This window comes from Pan paniscus, chromosome 13 (genome assembly GCF_029289425.2).
Source record: "Pan paniscus chromosome 13, NHGRI_mPanPan1-v2.0_pri, whole genome shotgun sequence".
NCBI classification, from domain to species: domain Eukaryota; kingdom Metazoa; phylum Chordata; class Mammalia; order Primates; family Hominidae; genus Pan; species Pan paniscus.
In genome coordinates this window covers 38,803,008-38,823,176 of record NC_073262.2, presented here as the reverse complement: position 1 = coordinate 38,823,176, position 20,169 = coordinate 38,803,008, and the positions used below count along the sequence as shown (strand labels likewise).

The window sequence follows — 20,169 nt, the reverse complement described above, 5'->3', positions numbered from 1 at the left end:
ACACAACAGCCACACTCACTTTTTTATGCATTTTCTTGTTACCATGGCAGAGTTGAGTGGTTGTGCTGGAAACTACATGGCCCTCTAGGTGGCCTAAAGTATTTGCTACCTGGCCCTTTACAGAAAAAGCTTGGGACCAATGTTCTAGACACTGGAAATACAGCTATGAACAAAACAGACCTACGTAGTCTTTACATTCACAGAGCTTACATTCAGGTATAGCTTACTTTAAAAATGGCCCAGGGGGACTGGCACCGTTGATTTTGGCTTTGGAAACCTCAAGTTCTAAACAACTGAGCTAACCTTATATAATTTTAGCCAACATTGGCACAGCCTTATGGAATCTGATTGTTTTTTAATCAAATGAAGTATCTATTAATTAACTATGTTAGACTGCAAAGGTCTTGGTGCTTAAGACATTGAATTTGTTGAGAAAACAATGTTTACAAATTTAAAAAGAAGATAATGCCATTTACAATAGCTTCTTTTAACTTTTCAAAAGCCTTTTATGTGTGGGATCTTCCCATGTCTCCGACTTCATGTGCTAAGAATTTAGGATGGAAAAGCTCACTTGGACTGATAGAAACAGAGTAGGCTTGCCAAAGGAAGTGGGATGTGGTCCAAGATGATGGTCTTGATTTCCTTCTTCAATCCCAGGAGACTAACAAGCTGTCTTCTGTGAACAGAAGGCCAAAAAACTACCACCAGGGCTTTTTCCCATATCCTACGGCTTGGCAGGACTTTTGCTCTTATCTTCATGACGTGAACAGCTTCCTTTGGGCTGGTAAAGCAGGAAGGAAGATCAGGATTAGGGGCCTCTCACCCAGCTCGTGAGGTGGGCTGGGATATGATACCTCTTAAATGGGGAATGAGTGGGAGCAAGACTGAGGGAAAATTGGGTGGGTGGGTGGAATCTTGGATTTCTTAAAATGTTGGAAATTGGAAAGTCTGAGAGGTCTTTAGCTAATTTTCCAGCATGTCTAGAACATCAAAGGACTACATCTTCCACTCTACCGTGAGCAGCTTTCATACTTGCCTGGTCTAGAATGTTGTTCAGTAAATGATTCAGTAAGTGAATGACTGTGAAAGAATGAAGGAACGAAGGAAGGAAATCAAGTCATACACAGGAACATTAATCAGAATACTTAGGGCCGGGTGTGGTGGCTCATGGCTGTAATTCCAGCGTTTTGGGAGGCTGAGGCAGGAGGATCGCTTGAGTATAGGAGTTTGAGACCAGTCTGGGTGAGATGCTGAGACTCCCGTCTCTACAAAACAAAACAAAACAAATAACCCGAGCCTGGTGGTGCACACCTGTGGTCCCAACTACACCGGAGGCTGAAGTGGGAGAATTGCTTGAGCCCAGGAGGTCGAGGCTGCAGTGAGCCATGTTTGCGCCACTGCACTCCAACCTGACTGTCAGAGTTGAGACCCTGTCTCAAAAAATAACAACGACAACAACAACAAAAAAACTTAGAGAATTTTGTGTGCTCCCAGGAGTAGGAATTTATGGGTGTTGATTCATTTGCTTATTCCACAAAATATTATGAAGCTGCTACTATACACCAGGCACAGTGTATCAAGTTAACTTGAAACCCATTTTATTTCAACCACAAATAGTGCAAATCTTTCTAGAATGTCAGTGTCTGCTTTGTCACTTACAAAAGGACAATCAGGTGAGTGTCTGGTCTTCAACCCTGAAGAGTACTGAAGAGCATGAAGGATGTTTTTGAATTCATAGTTATTTTCCTGAATATTGGCTAACATCAAGGCAAATAATAAAGTTCCTGTAGTGCTTAGGAAGGCACACTCTGGTGTCAGATGACCTGGGTCCAAACCCAGGCTTTATCACTTATAAAACATGTGACATTGGGCCAATTTTAAGCTTTGTTCTATGCTTCAGTTTCCCCATCTGTAAAATAGGCAAATAATAATACTTACTGTGTAGGGCTGTTACGAAGATTAAATAGTCAAAGCCCCTTGGTGTGTAGTAAACCCTCAAGGTCAATGTTAACTGTTATTGCTATCACATAGGACTTGACCTAGAAATAGAAAAGATAGGGAAGTTTGGACTGAATATGTTGAGAATGTGAGGACATCTCCTAGAAATTGGTTGTCCTGTTTTCACATTTATAGTGCGTGTAGTGGAAAGAACATTAACCCCTTTATTTGTAGTTAAACTTTGCCTGTGCCCTCGCCTGAAAATGGAGCTAGCAATATTGCTGGGACTCTTGCATCTTACATATGAGAGTGCCTGGAATTTCAATATACATTACTTTTCTTCAGACAGAGTCAAATACGAGGAAGTAATTCCCTTTAATTAAGAGTGTTGATGAGTTGGGTTCTGGTTAATTGAACTGTAATATGTAAATCAACTTAATAGTGGACTGGCTCTGCCAGATAAACACACAGCACCTGGTGTAGTTTGGTTGAGCACCTTTGTTTGATTTTGAAAAACTCTGTCCCTTCTGTGACTTCTTCTCATTGGGGATCCCTCAACTCAGCCTGCAGCCAGCTTGCATTTTCAGTTGAAAGAAGGATTTTCAGAAGGTTTTAGAAGATTTTAATTGTTGGACTTGATAAAATTGATTTAAATTAATCCAAGCCAGTTTCAGACAGTGGAACAATAGGCTGGTACCTCATCACTCGTTTTTTAAATAAAAGGAGAAAAATGGGAAGTGTTCCAAATTGAGTCACAGGCAGTGGTGAGGATTAAATGAGTAAACGTCGTTGGCTTTAGAGAGACAGATATTTGATGATAATTAGAATCCCCAGCACTTCACCATTTATTTTTCTTTGTAGGATGGCTTCCTAGCACAGCCTGTGGCAGCTCATCAGGGAACAAAGAAGAAATGACAGTGTCCCTGCCCTTGAGAAGCTGATACTCCAGTGAGAGAAGAAAACAGGCAAAGAGACAGATGTCACGATGACAAAGTAACATTGAAATGAATGTAGAAGATAATTGTGGGGGTTCGGTAAGGTGGGAATGAGTAGAGTGCACTGAAGTGAGACTCACCCTGGAACCCTGTCCAGTGATACTGTCTTAGTTGGTTCTGGCTACTATAATGAAATACCATAGACTGGCTGGCATGTAAATAACAGAAACTTATGTCTCATAGTTCTGAAGGCTTGGAAGTCCAAGATCAAGACACCAGCAAATTTTGTGTCTGGTGAAGGCCCACTTTCTGGTTCATAGATGGCACCTTCTAGCTGTTTCCTTATACGACAGAAGGGGCTAGCTAGATTTCTGGGATCTCTTTTATAAAGGCATTACAAATTGTGAGGGCTGCACGCTTATGACCTAATCATCTCCCGAAGACCCCATCTCTTAATACCATCACCTTGAGGGTTAGGATTTCAACATGAGAATTTTGAGAGGACACAAACATTCAGACCATAGCAAATACCAAGCTTTTTATGGATTCATACTATTTCAGAGAATTATACTGGTTGGCTATATCCTTATTTTGATTATTACTATCACCTTAAAAAAAGGGATTCTCAACTTTGAGCATTACTGACATTTTGGGCCAGATCATTTTGTTGTGGGGGCTGTCCTGTGTATTGTAGGATGTCTAGCAACATCCCTGGCCCCTCCCCACTAGATGCCACTAGCACCTCGTCACTACTCCTCCCCGCCCCCCCTACTTCCTCAGTATGATGACCCCAAATGTTTCCAGACCTTACCAAATGTTCCCTGTTGGGCCAGTTGCCCCCAGTTGATGACCATTGTGTTTAAAGAATTCATTTCAACTATTTTATCGGCCCCTAAGGCACCAGCCTCCCTCTGAGGCTGTGTCCATGGGAATGCTATCTGTGGCTGCTTGCGGATCTCTCCAGCACTGACTGGCTAAGTCACACTGGCAGCCATGGGTGAGACTTCCTCAACGTGGGTGGAGCAAATTCCTACGATGCCAGTCTGCAAGGTTGCATTTCTGCATTTCTAGGTGTCGGGGATGCCTTGATTATTTTCCAAAGTAATCTAAATTTTGTCTCCAGGGATCCTTGCCCCTCCTAAATGGGTATTATCTGGGAATAAGACAGCTCAATTGTTTATGGAGCCTTTATTTAATATTTGACAATATCTAGGAGAAAGTCACACTTAGTTCAATTATTAAAATAAAGCCTGTAGGGTATCTCCCCAAAAGAGTATCCCAGAATCATTATTTTAATTTAAGCATAATTGTAAAAGGGGGCTGGGAAGCCTGCAGTAGGGGGAGATAAATTTTCAAGTGTCATTTTAGGAAAACAAAGGCTTTGCAAGAAAAAACATCCACTTTCCCCCCTAGTTACAGGCTTAATGTTATTAATAAGTTAGATGTCAGATGTATGCTGTTATTGGCAGCATGCATACAATTTAAATATTTTAGCTTCCATTATACAACCGAATCTACATGACTGACCTTCAAGGGCCCCATTCATAAGGGATGAGGAGAGGGAACAATCAGCTACTTCATGCAAGGGCTGGCCAGCAGACTGGGTTTCCCCACATTGTCAGACAAACCACGACACAGGGAAGGCTTTGGAGACGCTCTAACATGGCAGGGTTGGGACAGAGAATGATGGGGGTGGGGGGCACCCTTTTGGGGCAGGGAGGGAGCCAAGGCTTGTTTTTCTTTTGGAAAAGAAGCGATTCCACCTTTGTTCCAAGGGAGAATGAAATATCCATTAAGACTGGTGACACTGGGAATTTTGTTTTGGCTCAGTTCCTTTTGTTGTGACTCCACGGTAAAGGAGAGGAATCTGGGGTAAGGAGGTTTCAAGCCAAGATGAGAAAGAAAAAGCATGCCTTCCAAGGATTTCTTCTATTGTCTCCCGGAGAATAAATATTTATAGAGAGGGTTCAAGTGAAGTCTGTCTCAATGGTTGTGGCTTTAAGACTAAGCCTTTGAGAGAGTGCATGTAGAACTATGCTTAAATGAAGGGTGATCCAATTAGGCTTCTCAGGGAAAACCAAGAAACCTCAAGATAATTTCCTATCTGAAATCTAATTGTGTCCTCAAGTAGAATACGAATACCACTTTGAATTACCCCAGATCCATAGACGGCAGCAAAAATGTACAGCCAAATTGGATTCTATTTTAAGTAATTAAGTTATTTCCCTTCACAGGATCTATAATTTGCCTTGAACAAATGTGATTTGCCTCAGAAAGATAAGGCATTGCAATTTTTCCTCCAAAATGGATTTTCTGTGCCAGAAACAATTACTAAAAGTAGACCAAATATTGTTGTTATTATATCCTACTTATTATCTGAGTGCATGCCTGGAGTACCCTGTTTGTGTTCCAATGTGAGGTAGGTATGGCTAGAGTTTAGAAATTATCTTTAAATAGAAACCAAAGCTGAAATTTACTCAAGAGCCTGGGGCTTGCACAATGGTCGTGTTAATAGCAACGGGTGGTTACATAAGTCTCCAAAATCTTGTGCAAAATGTGAGCAACAGGGAGCTTGCTTCAGTGGACCTTCCTTCTGACTCTAACAAATATCAGTATTAACTTGTAGCTGCTTGGCTGAGTCCTTGAGGAGGTGCTAGGTGTTGCGATAGTTTAAGAATAAAAGTGTTGAGATTTGCATAGAAGATATTACAAGAGGAGTATTTTGGTCATGGTTAATTTTATGAAGAAAACATTCACTTTTGGCTTTCTTTATTAGCAGTTCAGTTGACTTATGCCCAGGTGTTCTGAAGGGCAATAGTAGGTAAGAGTTAAGAGCAAGAACTGGAACAATAAACAGAATTAGTTCTTGGCTTTGCCCCCTTGAAAGTGCAAAGTATGGAAAGTCTCTGAATCTCAGTTCTCTTGTCTGTGAAAAGGGAGTGATGGTTATCTACACTGAGGAGACTGGATGAGGAAAGCACACACCTTCTGGCATTGCACAGACCTGGGTTTCACAAGTGGATGGTGGAGTAAAATCCAAACACGACTGCATACCTTTTCTTCTTTATACATGCTTATCCTCTGAAAGATGACCTTTCATACAAATAGGTGCTGGCTGGCCATTTCTAAACTTCCATTTGAATTTAAAGTGGTGAAGGCTTCAGATTCGTTAAGTCATGTTACCTGGTTTAAAATACAGGATTTGATACTTACTACATGCCTTTAACCAAGTTACTTAGGCTTTCTGTGCCTCCGTTTCCTCTTCTATAAAATGTAATTAGTAACAGAAGCAGAATCTATCAGAGTTGTGATAAGGGGTAAGTAAAATATTACAATGAAATACCTAGGATAGTGCTTTGCATACCATAAATGTATTACTTTTTTGTCTTCTACTAGCCAAAAGAATGTCAACAGAAATCAGAACATAACACTAAGTAAGTTTAACATGTACTTTTATTAACAACTTAATACAAGACTGTACACTGTAGGTGCTGAAATCAACCCACTCCTGAAAACTGAAAAACCAGCATTTCTATACCACTTTGGGCTTTGGTTATAAGTGCCATCTTCTACAGCAAAATCACGTCTTGAGAACAGGAAAAACGTTCCACGGGAATGGAGAGATTATCTATGCATAAACAGCTGGGGATCATTTCTAGCTTTACGTGATTCACTACACGCTCTGGAATGTTCAGTTCCCTTTTCTACAGTCCTACCACGAGACATACAGCAACTAAGAACTTGGCCACAGGTCCTGCCTAGACACACATCAATATGAAACAAAAAAAATTTATATAAATAAGTCAATTAAACTTCACAAAAACTAAAGAAACACAAGACAAAAATCCAACAAGCAATAAAAACTGTACAATATTGGTCAGTCTTTTATATCTGAAAAATGTGTAACTTAAAAAAAAGTTATTTATCGTATAAAAAAAGTCTTTTACATCTGTGTTAGCTGGAGTGAAAACTTGAAGACTCAGACTCAGTGGAAACAGATGAATGTCCACCTCGCTTTCCTTTGGAGAGGATCTTGAGGCTGGACCCTCTGCTCACAGAGGTGAGTGCGTGCTGGGCAGAGGTTTTAAATTTGGCTCCAAGGAAAGCATAGAGGATGGGGTTCAGACAACAGTGGAAGAAAGCTAGGGCCTCGGTGATGGAAATCCACTTGTGCACAGTGTTCTCAAACTCACACCCTTGCTTGATGATTTCCAGGAGGATGAAGGAGTCGATGCTGATCCCAATGTAGTAAGGCAGCCAACAGGCGAAGAAAGCCAGGATGAGGATGACTGTGGTCTTGAGGGCCTTGCGCTTCTGGTGGCCCTTGGAGTGTGACAGCTTGGAGATGATAATGCAATAGCAGGACAGGATGACAATACCAGGCAGGATAAGGCCAACCATGATGTGCTGAAACTGGAACACAACCACCCACAAGTCATTGGGGTAGAAGCGGTCACAGATATATCTGTCATCTGCCTCACTGACGTTGGCAAAGATGAAGTCGGGAATAGTAAGCAGGAGGGCAGGGATCCAGACGCCAACATAGACCACCTTTTCAGCCAACAGCTTCCTTGGCCTCTGACTGTTGGTGGCGTGGACAATGGCCAGGTAGCGGTCCAGACTGATGAAGGCCAGGATGAGGACACTGCTGTAGAGGTTGACTGTGTAGATGACATGGACTGCCTTGCATAGGAAGTTCCCAAAGTACCAGTTTGCCACGGCATCAACTGCCCAGAAGGGAAGCGTGATGACAAAGAGGAGGTCGGCCACTGACAGGTGCAGTCTGTACTTGTCCGTCATGCTTCTCAGTTTCTTCTGGTAACCCATGACCAGGATGACCAATCCATTGCCCACAATGCCAGTCAAGAAGATGATGGAGTAGATGGTGGGCAGGAAGATTTTATTGAAATTAGCATTTTCTTCACGGAAACAGGGTTCCTTCATGGAGTCATAGTCCCCTGAGCCCATTTCCTCGGTGTAGTTATCTGAAGTGTATATCTGCAAAAGAGGCAAAGGAATGGACATTCACTTCCAATTCAGCAAGCATTAACCCAGTTAAAAAAATTTTTTAAAGCAATTTAAAAAACCAATTCAGGCTTGCTTTCTTCAGGAAATTCTGAAGTAGTGGGCTAAGGGCACAAGAGAATTAATGTAGAATCCTACAACTCTCCTCCCCATCTTTTCCCATAGTGACTTCATTATATCCTTCTTTGGTAGAACCAATTACAAAATTCTTTGTTTAGAACAAAAGGGCACTGAGATGCTGAGGGTTTCAAAGTCACATCTTGGCTAACTCCTCTGCCCCGCCCACTAGAGGGAAGAAAAAAAACCTTCCTTAGGAAAAAAAAAAAACACACAAAGAGGCCACTCCCAGGCGGCGTGGGGGGTGGGGTGGGTGCTGCGAGGAGGGGCAGTGATTAACTTTTTGTAAGAAGTTTTTCTCCCAGGGAGGGAAGAGGGGAGAAGGGAGGATCACGGGGGGAGGGCGGGGGCGTTGCAAAGACTCATTCTCCTAAGGCGCAAAAACTTAATTTTCCCACGCCTGCCTAAACACAAACCATTCTGGGCTTCAAGCAACTTGTAGTGGGTAAAGAGAATGCGGTCTTAAAACGAAGGCCCTTCGGTGCTTGGGGTATATTGGGCGGGAGTGCCAGAAAATGAACAAACGGCACCTCCTCCCCCAAGCGGGCGCTCCTCCGGGGTGTGGGTCTCTTGCCATCCTCGTGTTTATCACTTGGCGCGTTTGGGACGTTAAGGAGCGGGGCATTTTCCTGGGTGGAGAAGGTAACGGGGTCTGCACCCGTGGTCCTCGCCCCAAGTTTCATTTCCTCACTCTCCCGGGTGGCTTCCCATTACCCCGCCACTGATCCAGTTAACCCGGCCGGAGGTGGGCAGCTGGAAGCCTCCAGGCGGTGGGCACGCGGGGGGCCCGGTCGTCCAGCCCCGGGCCGCCGCGGCTGCCCACCACACCCACGCCAACCGCCCGCAAGCAGCGCTGCAGGGGCTCCGCTGGGCGACACGCCAGGCTCTGTCCCACAGGGTGCTGGGGAGCGACTGGGCGGCTCCGCCGCGAGCGTCTTTGAATTGCGCGCCGCTGCAGGAAACCAAAAACTCCCTAGCAAGAGGGTTTCAAAAGGTTTCTGGAAACCACCGACGGTTAAACATCACAACTGGACTCGGAGAGAGCCAAACGGTTTCCCCACTTGCACCTGCCCGTCTTCGCGGCGGCGACCTGGCAGCCCAGGTGCGGTCTTAACCGCCCCCGCCCCCCACCCCGTACCCGCTCCTGTCCCCGGAGCGCAAATCTCAGGGCTGGCAGCTGCGCGGTGTCAAAGGGGAGGTCAAACCACTCCGCTGACCTCTGCACGATCCCAAACTCTCGAACTGCAGGACCCACTCGCGGCCGTGGGGAAGAGGCGCGCTTCGGACGGCGGGAAGGTTTCCCCCTCAAACCCGAAGCGCGCGGGCGGATCAACTCCTAGCTGCTGCCACGACTCGATCCCCTCAGAGGATCGGCGCGGTGGGTCCATCCGCCTCTCCCGCCCTCTGCCTACTGTGCTGGGAGACTGGCACAGCTCCGTCGGCCGCACAGAGTTTAACAAACACGCACCCAATGTCAAGAACAGTCACCAGGCGCTTATCCCCGAAGTTAAAGCGGGCGCAATCTCCTCCTGGGAACTCAGCCCAGGCACGCCGCCCTCCGCCTCTAAATTCAGAGAATGTAACTCGCTCCAAGACATCCCCGTTTCCCCAAGGAAGAGACCGGTGGTCTGAGTCCCGAGACAGCGCGCACGCCTTCTCTGCACTTGTGCACAGAATGTTCTTATGTTTGCAAACAGCGTGCAAGCCGCCGCGCGCGGCGGGACTCAAGGGGGAGACACATGCAGCCATTGGAACGCTCTTTCCAGTCGTTTCTCCCCGACTTACAGAGAAAAAGATTCCAATCCTGCTCCCCCCCCACCCCCCCGCACTATATAGGCATGGTCAAGAAAACTCCTTTCGGTGACCCTTTTTTGGAGTACGGATACCTCCAATGTCCTGGCCGCTTCTGCCCGCTCGGAGAGGGGCTGCGCTCTAAGTTCAAACGTTTGTACATTTATGACAAAGCAGGTTGAAACTGGACTTACACTGATCCCCTCCATGGTAACCGCTGGTTCTGCAGATGCGGTGGCTACTGGAGCACTCAGGCCCTTGACGTCACTTTGCTACCTGCTGCCGCAGCCAACAAACTGAAGTTTCTGGCCGGGGCCGGACTTTTATAAAAACACGCTCCGAGCGCGGCGCATGCGCCGCTGGGGCGGGGAGGGAGAAGGCGGGGTGGGGGAGAGGGGCAGACGCAAGGAAGGAGGGCGCAGGGGCGGGGCGGAGAGGTGCGCGGCTTGGGAAGCCCAGGGGACCCTGCTGTTTGCGGGTGGTCGGTAGTGAGTCCGGAGCCGGACAGGACCTCCCAGAGGCATTTCCTAAGTTTGAGGGAAGCGGGATGCGCCTGAAGACAGGTGGGAAGCGCGGGCTAGGAACGCGTCTCTCTGTGGCGCGTCCATCCTTGCTAAAGTGGATGGAATTCCAGACCTAGGAATGCTACAGTAGAGACACTGAGGCCCAGGGAAGGGGAGTGACTTGCTGGAGTAACCCAACCAGTAGGCGGCAATGCTGGAAGTAGGGCCAAGCTTCCAACGCCATTCCCCGCGCTTTCAGCACACGCAACCCATTCAGGAGGTAAAATGAGTAAAGATCCTTCCTTCGGAGGATGTAGCTATACGTGCACATTCACAGCATCACTAGGGTCAGGTGCAGATAATTAGGAGATACTTTCAGAAGAAGGTAGGATTTGGCATAATTCTGGAGACTGATCAGATGTAGATGTGTATTGCTCAGTAATTTCATAATAGCGGTAACCAATTCGCGAATAGTGCTTTATTATCCTAAAAGTATGCTTTATTATAAGAGTAATTTAGCGACCAGTACTTTTTGTAACAGATCACTAGGAACTTGCACAGAATCACTCATTCATTCTCACAACACCGTGTGGGTATTGCCATCACAGAGATGCATTTAGTCAGATATTTATAGAAGGACGAACTGCGTGCCACGCACTGTTCTAGGCGTTGGGGATCCAGCGTGAACCAGACAAAGCCCGCATTCGGAGAAACCAGCAAATAAGCCCGGAGAGATGAAATGCCAGGGATGGGCAGGGATTCCAAGCCGGGCTTGAACCCAGGTCTTCGGTCCCCATACTCGGCGTCTTCCACGATTTTGAGCAGAGGACAAGCTTTGGCACGAATCAGAAATTAGGTTGAAGAACTGGGCGGGGCGGAGTGGGGGTGGGGGTCAGACGTTTAAAGCGATCCCAGACTGGCTGAGGTTTGCAGTGGGCGCGCAGACAGTGCTTTCCCCCTCGCGCCACTTCCCGCCGGCGCGGAGACTGGGTGGGGCGGGGGAGCGAGTGTGGGGCGGGGCCGAGAAACTGCGTCCGCAGGCGGGGTGGCCGCTGCGGAGATAGCTGGGACCGAGGCGCGTGCGTCGCGACACGGACCCCAGAGGCCCCCCCACCCCGAAATGGTCCCGAGGAGAGGAATTGCCCAGACTGCACTCTACACACGACCCCTCTTTTCTATATCAAAAGAGGAAACATTTCAGTCTGGAGTGTTCCAGAGGTAGTTCGGAGGCAGGGAACCTTTTCTCTACAGAGCATGACTTTCCCTCTTTGTCTGGGACCCCTCCCTAATGTTGGTGGTTAAAGGTTCTCATCTACTCTGCACTTTCACTGACACGGGAAAGATGATATCCGGGCCGGGAGATGGGACTCTCAGAAACGAACGAGTTAGGACACAGACTAATGGCCAGATAAAATCAATTCTAATATTACATTTGTAGAATTAAAAAAAAAAAAAGAAACTCCAGGTTCTTGGAGGGTGGTGGCTGGAAGAGGTTTCGGAAGCTCCACGCCCCTTCTCACAGGCCTTGCATTACGTATTTCTTCATCTGTATCCTTTATAATATCCTTTATAATAAACGATAACGGTAAGAAATAAAAATGAAAATAAAACCGTAAAAACACTTTTACTTTTTTCGAATCTTTAATAAAACTTAAGGATCTTCATATTTTTATAGACACGGTAGATCCTATCTACTGAAGGTCTAGAATTTCAGAGCATTTTCATGACTTGCTTTTCACAAAGCCTGGTAGTGGCAGAATCAGTATGTTTTATCCTGGACCGTAAGCTGCACCGTACCTCAAAACTCCTCCCTGCACGATGTCTAAAACCTGAAAGGTGAGATCTCCCAAATCTGTCCAAAAAGGGAAAGAGGAGAAAACTCGGAGCAAAATGGTTTGCATAATAAATATTTGTTGATTGTAGGCAGACAAAAGAAAGCTCCTTCCTTTATCTGAAGACTCCTTTCAGATCTTTTTAGGGATCTCTACTAAAAGGAAGCAGATAATTAAAAGAACAATGAGATGCTATTTGGTGACTACCAAATTAGGCAAAAATCCATTTTTTTTCAAAGATAATATTTGGTCTCCGGATTTGAAAAGACCAGCTGTCTCTCGCTTGTCACTGATGGGAATGTGGCTTGGGACAGCCTCACTGGAAAGCATTTTCTATTCAGCAGGAACTTCAGAACAGTAATTCCACTCATAAAAACTTATGCCACAAAGGTATTTGTGGAAGCATTTTTTTTTAAATAGTGAAATGTCTGAACATCCCTAAATAACCACTGTTAGTGGAATAGTTGACAAGATTTTGGTTCATCCACATCTGAAATTCCATACGGACATCGCGAATGTTATTTGTGAAGAATTTTTAGTGACATGGGAAAATACTTATGAAACATTAAGTGCAAAAGGCAGGATTCAGAATTGTGTATATAGTGTGATCTCAGTTATGTTAAAATATGCATTTGGAAAATATAGGGAGGAAAACCAAAATGTTTATAGGCGTTTTCCTTGGTGCAGAATTATATTTGATTTTTGCTTTCTTCCTGGGGTTTTTCTATGCTTTCCAGATTTTCTGTAATAGACATGAATCATTTTCATATTCATTAAAAAGCCAACAAATTGTATGACAAAAAGGGAATCAGAAGGCCTCCCTTCATGTATGTTTCCACTTCTAAAGTATCTACTAGATGTGAGACTTTTTTCACAATAGTCCTGTCCCCTTTTCAAGGAAGGCTTGTTTTCCAATGGGCTAATCTTAAACTTCTATTTCCACTGGGCTACCTAAACCTTATTCTCAACTATTCTATGATGTTCTTTAAAAAACAAACAAAACTCAAGCATTTACTGAGCGCTTGTTATGTGCAACTGACCTCATATAATCCCCTCAATAACTCTACAAGGCAGGTGCCATTCCCTTTATTACATGGTAAAGAAATTAGGGTCTGGAAAGATGAGGAACTGGCCTGTGACCCCGGAATGAGGATCTGCACCCAGTCTGTCTGGCTCTGAAGCCCAGGTCATTTGGCATTTACGTACATACTGCTTTGAGTGGCATCCCTTGTGATGTTACTCAACTTTTAAATGAGTATATGTCATACTCCTATCCCTCCAATATTTTAGGTTCCTTAAAGTGAATGCCCAGATATCCTCTATCCAGCTAGCCCATTGCTGAACAAATACTGGGCTCCTTAATCTTTTACTGAATCTTTCTTAAAAGAATGAATGACTTTCCTGTGTGGCTCTGGCAACAGAGTCAGGCTTAGGGGCTGTCAGGGATTTGGCAGGGTCCCCAACTTCTCAGGTTGGCTTTAGCCCAGGGAATAACTAGCCTTGGCCACAGTTTGGAGGGGATGCTTACAAATCCAGTGACACAGTGGCAAGCATCCTGCCACCTCCTGTTGCTCGCTCTGCAGCTGGTTGATTTGTGTGTGAGTGTGTGTATCTGTGTGTGTGTGATGAAAAGCTGTACTCTGTCCCTAAATTGGCTTCATGTTAGCTAGGCAGAAAGCTTAGGAACAGACCTTTTCCCAGTGGTGGATGGCAGGAGGTTAGAGAAAGGAGGAGGTGCCAGGAGGAGGTGGATGGCAGGAGGCATTAAAGGCCTTCAGAATACACAGGGTCTTCTGGTTCCTTCGCTGGCCCCTCTCCTGTCTCTAAAAAAATTGATCGCTTTTGTTTCTGAAAGAGGAAAAAAGTGCAAACTTCCTTGACAGTAGTAAGGGATACTTAGAGAAAGTTAATGTTTTCCTAAGTGATTTAAAAAAAAAAAAAATGGAGACTATTTCTCAAGGCGCAAGTAATTCTAACACAGGGTTACAAATCTCAAACAGACAATGCTATCAAATGTCAGCTATTTCCAAGCTGGTGTTAGGTGGAACAAATTGCCTAACCACACCCCGCCCTCTCCTCCTTCCCTAAATCCTTCTGTCTCCAACACCTACAGATGAAAAGTGACTTTGAAAACAAACCCAAACCTTCCATCCTACAGTTCTTTACCAATTTAGGAAATTATTACTGTTTTTTGGGGGAGAGCCATTTTTACTCTAGATTTAAGTTGTATCTTGAATGTTGAAAAGGTCTGCCTTCACTAAAATGGGATGATTAGTGATTTCCATCAACGCTTTATAGCAGTCAAGACTAGTCAACAAATTTCCTACACAAAGAGAATAAACTAGACTAGTAAACAAATATAGGCAATTTAGAGCCATCCTGGTAAGTCATTTAAACAAAACAGCCACTTAATTAACAGTGCAATGATCATTACTCCACTAGTTCCACTGCCAGGAGGATGACTGTTCACAAAGTTCGCTATGCTCCTGTGGCAGGTGCTTGTGTGGCTTTATGGGTGTAAAGAACAGCAGCAAACAGGCTCGGTGCTATTGCCTCAAAAATTATGGTGTCAAACTGGGAAGGAGGGCACTGCTTTAGGAAATAATTGAGTGAGTGAACCCTGTCCTCCATGGAATAGGCTTGTCATTGTTTTCCTTAAACCAGTAATTTATTGGTGGTGACCTCAGACAGCTATATAAAAAGAGGAAGCGCCTAGAGCCCTGTGGACTGTCAAGTTTTGTAAAGAGAACTGGGCATCCCATGGCAGAGCCTTGGTGCTCCCAGAAATGTGGTGATCTGATCACCCATACAGATGGGCTTTGAGATCTTTCTGAGGTCATTCTTCCAAGAATATTATATTAGCAAAAGAACAGGGTGGGAATTACTTGTGTGTGTGCATGTGTGTGTATGTGTGTGTGTAGGGGAATCCATACAATGTTTTGCTTGAGTTTTCTAAATCTAAAGCTATCTGTCAGCTATCAAAGCTGTGTCTTTGAGATTTGTAACCTTCTGTTAGAATTACATGCCCCTTGAGAAATAGTCTCCTTAAAAAAAAATAACTTGGGAATGATCTTAAAGCTACTTGTAGGTCTAAGACACCAGTGACAACATCTAAAAACCTGCAGGTATTGTAAATGAGTGAGGCAATAGGGACTGGTGGGGACTGTGGAGAACCAAAGGGTGCATGCCCTGTCCTAAAGCAGCAACCACTACCCTCCATTGCCCTTTGAGGGAATTTGGGCCATATTATTCACTTTTTTTGTTTTTTTTTTTTTTGAGACGGAGTCTCGCTCTGTTGCCCAGGCTGGAGTGCAGTGCAGTGGCACAATCTCGGCTCATTGCAAGCTCCACCTCCTGGGTTCACCCCGTTCTCCTGCCTCAGCCTCCTGAGTAGCTGGGACTACAGGCACCCACCACCACGCCCGGCTAATTCTTTTTGTATTTTTAGTAGAGACGGGGTTTCACTGTGTTAGCCAGGATGGTCTCGATCTCCTGACCTTGTGATCCGCCCATCTCGACCTACCAAAGTGCTGGGATTACAGGCATGAGCCACTGCGCCCAGCCTATTCAACTTTTTTTAAAGAGAAAGTGAAAGTCCTGATTTTTTAATAAGAAATCTCTCAACTTAAAAATGTTGGTTCAAAACAAACAAACACAAAAACTCTACTAGCTTCCAGTCTTCCAGTTTACACTGACCTAAGGTGTTGATGATAGCCATCAAAAGAAAGTATGAGACTAGGTATTGTGGTTCACACCTGTAATCCCAGCACTTTGGGAGGCTGAGGAAGGCCAATCGGATCACTTGAGCTCAGGAGTTTGAGACCAGCATGGGCAACATGGTGAAACCCTGTCTCTACCAAAAAAGTACAAAAAAATTAGTCAAGTGTGGTGGCTGTAGTCCCAGCTACTCAGGAGGCTGAGGCAAGGAGATCACTTGAGGTTGGGAGGCAGAGGCTGCAGTGAGTTGAGATCGCATCTCTGCACTCCAGCCTGCGTGCCAGAGTGTCACTCTGTTTCAACAAAGAAAAAAAGAAAAAAAAGAAAGGATAGGGTTAGGCAGTCAGGAGACTTGGGAGGATGGAACAGACACACATGGACAAAAGCTGGCTGCAGAATCCTTTTGGGATGGTCTCTTTGTCATAATTTGTCTCTCTGAGACTGAAATTAGTTACTTGGGATTTCCAGGTCAGTACTCCCTTGCGGCACCTAACCGCACTCAGGTTAATGTCAGGGACCCTGAAGAGAATTGACAAGCTTTGTGTGATCCTTACATTCCTCAACCCTTTTCCCATCCCCAGGCCCTATGCCTTCTTCACTGTCTTGATGCATGAGCACTGGGCCTGTCTTTTCTTTCAGTTATTACAGGACAACGTCCTTCAGGGAGAAGAACATTCTTCCTTCTTCTCTTTAAACAGTGGGAACAACAGCAGAAAGGAGGATTGCAAGCCAGACAGAGTAGCTTTGTGGTTCAGAGCACAGCACTGGAGTCTGCTCAGACAGTGGCCTTTGTTGTAATATCATTTGTTTTAATATCCGGCTAACAATAACATTCTACTTTTTGGATTATTGGGAAGATTAATATGATATCTAGGTAAAGACTTTAGTACAGTGTGGGGCACTTAGTAAGTGCTTAATAAACATAACCTATTACTAATATAGGTTCCTATCTCTGCTGCTGAAATGTCTTTCTTGTTGGTCGAGGGCTTTGCTTAACCAGACAAATGGCTTTCTCCACCATTACCCACTGAAATGAGGTAAAGGGAAGTGGAGTCTTAAATAAAGTGTGAAGTGTTCTTACTTTTAATTGTGGTCAGAAGAGAGATCTATGCAATGAGGGAAGGAAAGAGAAGACATAAAGAATTTCTCATACGTGCCTTGAAAGCCCTTCCTGTCTTTGCAGTCTCAGATTCGGGGTTGAAAGGGGTCCTTAATGCCATTTGGTCTCATTATCTTCCATGCATTGGAAGGAGCTCCTTTTCAGCAGGTGGTCCTGTCTCTGGACACTCCTGGGATGGGCAGCCCACCCTTTGGAAAGGAGCAGATCCCACTGCCGGGCAAACCTGATCACTAGACGGTCCTTTTTTTTTTTTCTTTCTTTTTTTTTTTTTTGGCTAGGCACCTGTCTCTCCTGTTTTCTAGCCTCTAAGTGTAACTTAGCTAGAGCTTGACTGGAGGAGATGCCATGAGAGGAAGCCAAGGACCGCGGCAGCCAAAACCATCCTGAGGCTAAAGCAAAAGCTGTGCTTTCCGAGACACTTATTTCTGCAGCCACAGGGATGAGTCTAATGAGAGGCTTCTTTGTTCCATTGGCAAGTCTGAGAAGGGTATCTGGCCAGGTTAGAGTTTCTTTTCATAAAGGAAATTATCTCCAAACATAGAAGAGCTGGGGATTAAGTGACTCAGAAGATTTAGTGCTGGACTTTTTAAGGCCTCCTGAGACTTTCAGATATACTTGCCTTGGTGAGAAAATCTGGGGTAACAGCAGCTCTGGAAGCAGGTTAATAAAGAAGGCAATTAACCCCATCTTTGCTTGGTTTTATGTTAGGCAAAAGCAGGTTAAAATGAATACTTGAAAATGTGTCTGAAGATGTGTGTCTGAATGGGCTTCTTTTCAACAGGTGCCAGTGGCTGCCTGGAGAAAGCATTTCCATATAATCTGTTCACCCCCTGTAACCCCCTCCAATCACAAGCTCGGGCTGTTTCCTGGAATCTTTGTAAATTGGGGATGTTCTGTGTCTCAGCAGCTTCTTTTTAAATGGAAGCCATGAAATTGCTTTCAGTGTCATTTAAAAATACTGAAGTGGAGTGCTTTGGGTTTCTCCCTACTTTGTCCGCTTGTTTATCCTTGTGGTTAACCAGCTGCAGCATAATCTCCTGGCTGTGTTTACTCCTGTCCTATGTGCCCAGGGCTGCCCTCCGTGGCCTGCTTGCTATTTTGAGCCCAGGTGGGGCAGCCCCTTGCGGGGAGTGGGCATCAAAAGTCCGCTTCTGCCCACCTTGTCTCTTTTTGGTTGGGAAATTGGCTCACGTGTGGATAATTTATTGCTTGTTTGGGGCAGACGAGACAGAACGAACTCCACAGAGACACTTTGAACAAGGCGGAACAATTTGGATTAATCCTTTCCGCAAACAGAGTTCCATTTGCATGAGGGGATTGCTGAGAGTTTTATCTTGGGTGATAAATGGCAGGCATTCTAGCTCCATTGGCGAGCATCGCCCCCATGCAGGTTTAGATTAGGCTTCTCCAGACTGAAGAGGATTTTTGTTCTTGGCCAGGTAGATTTTCACTTCAGGGTTAGGGTTCAGGCAGCTGGTTACCTTTCTGAGGGGGCTTTTTTTTTTTCCTATTGCCTTTCGCCCATCTGGGGTGTGCTAAGGTTTTTGTCCCAGTGTGGCAATTTTCCAGGCTAAAAAAAGAACCACCCTCCCTCCTTCAACCAAAGCCTCCTCTGCCAACTTTTCTCACACACGTGTGCACACAAGAGCACGCACACATGAGATCACAACCAACCACCCTAGAAAGCCCAGTTCTCTTGTGCTGCTGAATTTTTTGTTTTGCCTTCTCTCTCCTCTGTCATTTGCCTGCTGCTGTTCCACACCCTCAATTCTAGAAAGAGGAAATTCTACTCAGGCACTGCCATGGATTTCTCTTTAGGTTTCTACCTAGGAGTTCAGGTGCTGTGGGTCACCCAACTGGCCCCGAAAGTGAGAGGGGCTCCCTGGTCCCAGAAGACAAAGAACTCCTGTGCCTGTTTATGCTAAACCTAAACATTTAATTGATCCTGCTTTCTAGCAGGTCCCAGGAGACTTCATCAGCCTCTTTCTAGGAAGCACAAATATACAGAAGATATTTCTTCTGACCATTCTCCAACAATCAAGAGATGTTTGTTGAACTCTACTTACTTTCAATAGTTTGTATTGTGAAAACATGAAGTTGTTTTCCAAAGGTGAAAAAGTATGTTATTCGATCTATATTTTTCAAACTATATGCTTCATTTTCTTCTTGAAAATCTGTTTTATCCCCACCTTCAGTCAGAGAGAATCTTAGAATGCTGTGGTTTTCTGACCTGTTGTCTGCAGTCTCTGGGCCCATACCTTTGTGCCCCCTGTGAACAGAACAGGCTGTCTTGAATTAATTCTGCAGAAGAAAGAACTGAAAATGGGGGAGTGTGAAGCATACCTAAGAATCAGAAATAAGCAAAACTCAGCCAGTACAAGGTCTGAAGTTTCTCTCCCACCCTCCTGCTGTCCCACTTTGTTGTAAGTATAAACAGCTCTCCTCTGCTTCTCCTAGCGAGCAAGCTAACGAGGGAAGTGGGTTTTACTGTGCAAGCTCTCCCTTCTGTGTGTTGCTGGGGTGGGGTGCGCTGGGGGCAGATGCGTCTGTTTTTTCACCGGCCCGAGGCAGTAGCACAGGCCCTGTAATCTCCCTGGTCCCCCTGTGTCATCTTCCAGAATTTCCATAGAAGCTGAGGCAGCCCCAGCATGCCAGGCTTAGGCTGCCTGGTGATGGACCCCCCCCCACCACCCAGGGGAGTACCCCAAAGAGTCCCTTGGGTGGTGCTACTCTGGTTCTCTCCCCAGAAAACCTGGCTTCTGGAGGTGAAGAGGTTGAAGGACTCGAAAAAAAAAATCTACCCAGGGAACCATCTGGGCAAAGACTTGGACGTGTAAAGCAGCAGGCTGTGCTCTGGAAACTGGAGTAGATGGGTCTCTCTGAGCGCGACTTGGTGTTAAGGGAGTAATGGAGATGTCAGTGAGCAGCAAATGAGACAGCAGTGTAAGATGAGGAGCTCACCACACGCTATGAGGCAGCTATCAGGGAATCCCATTAACTATGTATGTAGCAGGAATGCTGTGAGAACTGTCTAGGGTAATCTATAAGGCTATTTTGTAAACTAGAATAACATTAATTAAAAGTTAATTATCAGGCCGGGTGCAGTGACTCACACCTGTAATCCCAGCACTTTGAGAGGCCAAGGCAGGCAGATCACTTGAGGTCAGGAGTTTGAGACCAGCCTGGCCAAC

The 20,169-nt window shown here is 45.2% G+C and overlaps 1 protein-coding gene across 3 annotated transcripts; it reads right to left on the bottom strand.

The window, feature by feature from the left end:
- Nucleotides 1–6,308: 6,308 nt before the first annotated feature.
- On the bottom strand, nucleotides 6,309–10,143 carry CXCR4 (C-X-C motif chemokine receptor 4). Of its 3 annotated transcripts, none has more exons than XM_003822819.4 (2): nucleotides 10,001–10,143; nucleotides 6,309–7,871 (listed from the first exon to the last, which is right to left on the bottom strand). In XM_003822819.4, the coding sequence occupies exons 1-2, from the start codon at nucleotides 10,013–10,015 to the stop codon at nucleotides 6,828–6,830; spliced, it is 1,059 nt and encodes a 352-aa protein (XP_003822867.1). In that variant the 5' UTR covers nucleotides 10,016–10,143; the 3' UTR covers nucleotides 6,309–6,827. The 3 variants fall into 3 exon arrangements, with proteins under 3 accessions (XP_003822867.1, XP_057157386.1, XP_057157385.1); XM_057301403.2 differs by lacking the exon at nucleotides 10,001–10,143 and adding an exon at nucleotides 8,546–8,563; XM_057301402.2 differs by lacking the exon at nucleotides 10,001–10,143 and adding an exon at nucleotides 8,432–8,448.
- Between the last annotated feature and the right edge of the window lie 10,026 nt (nucleotides 10,144–20,169).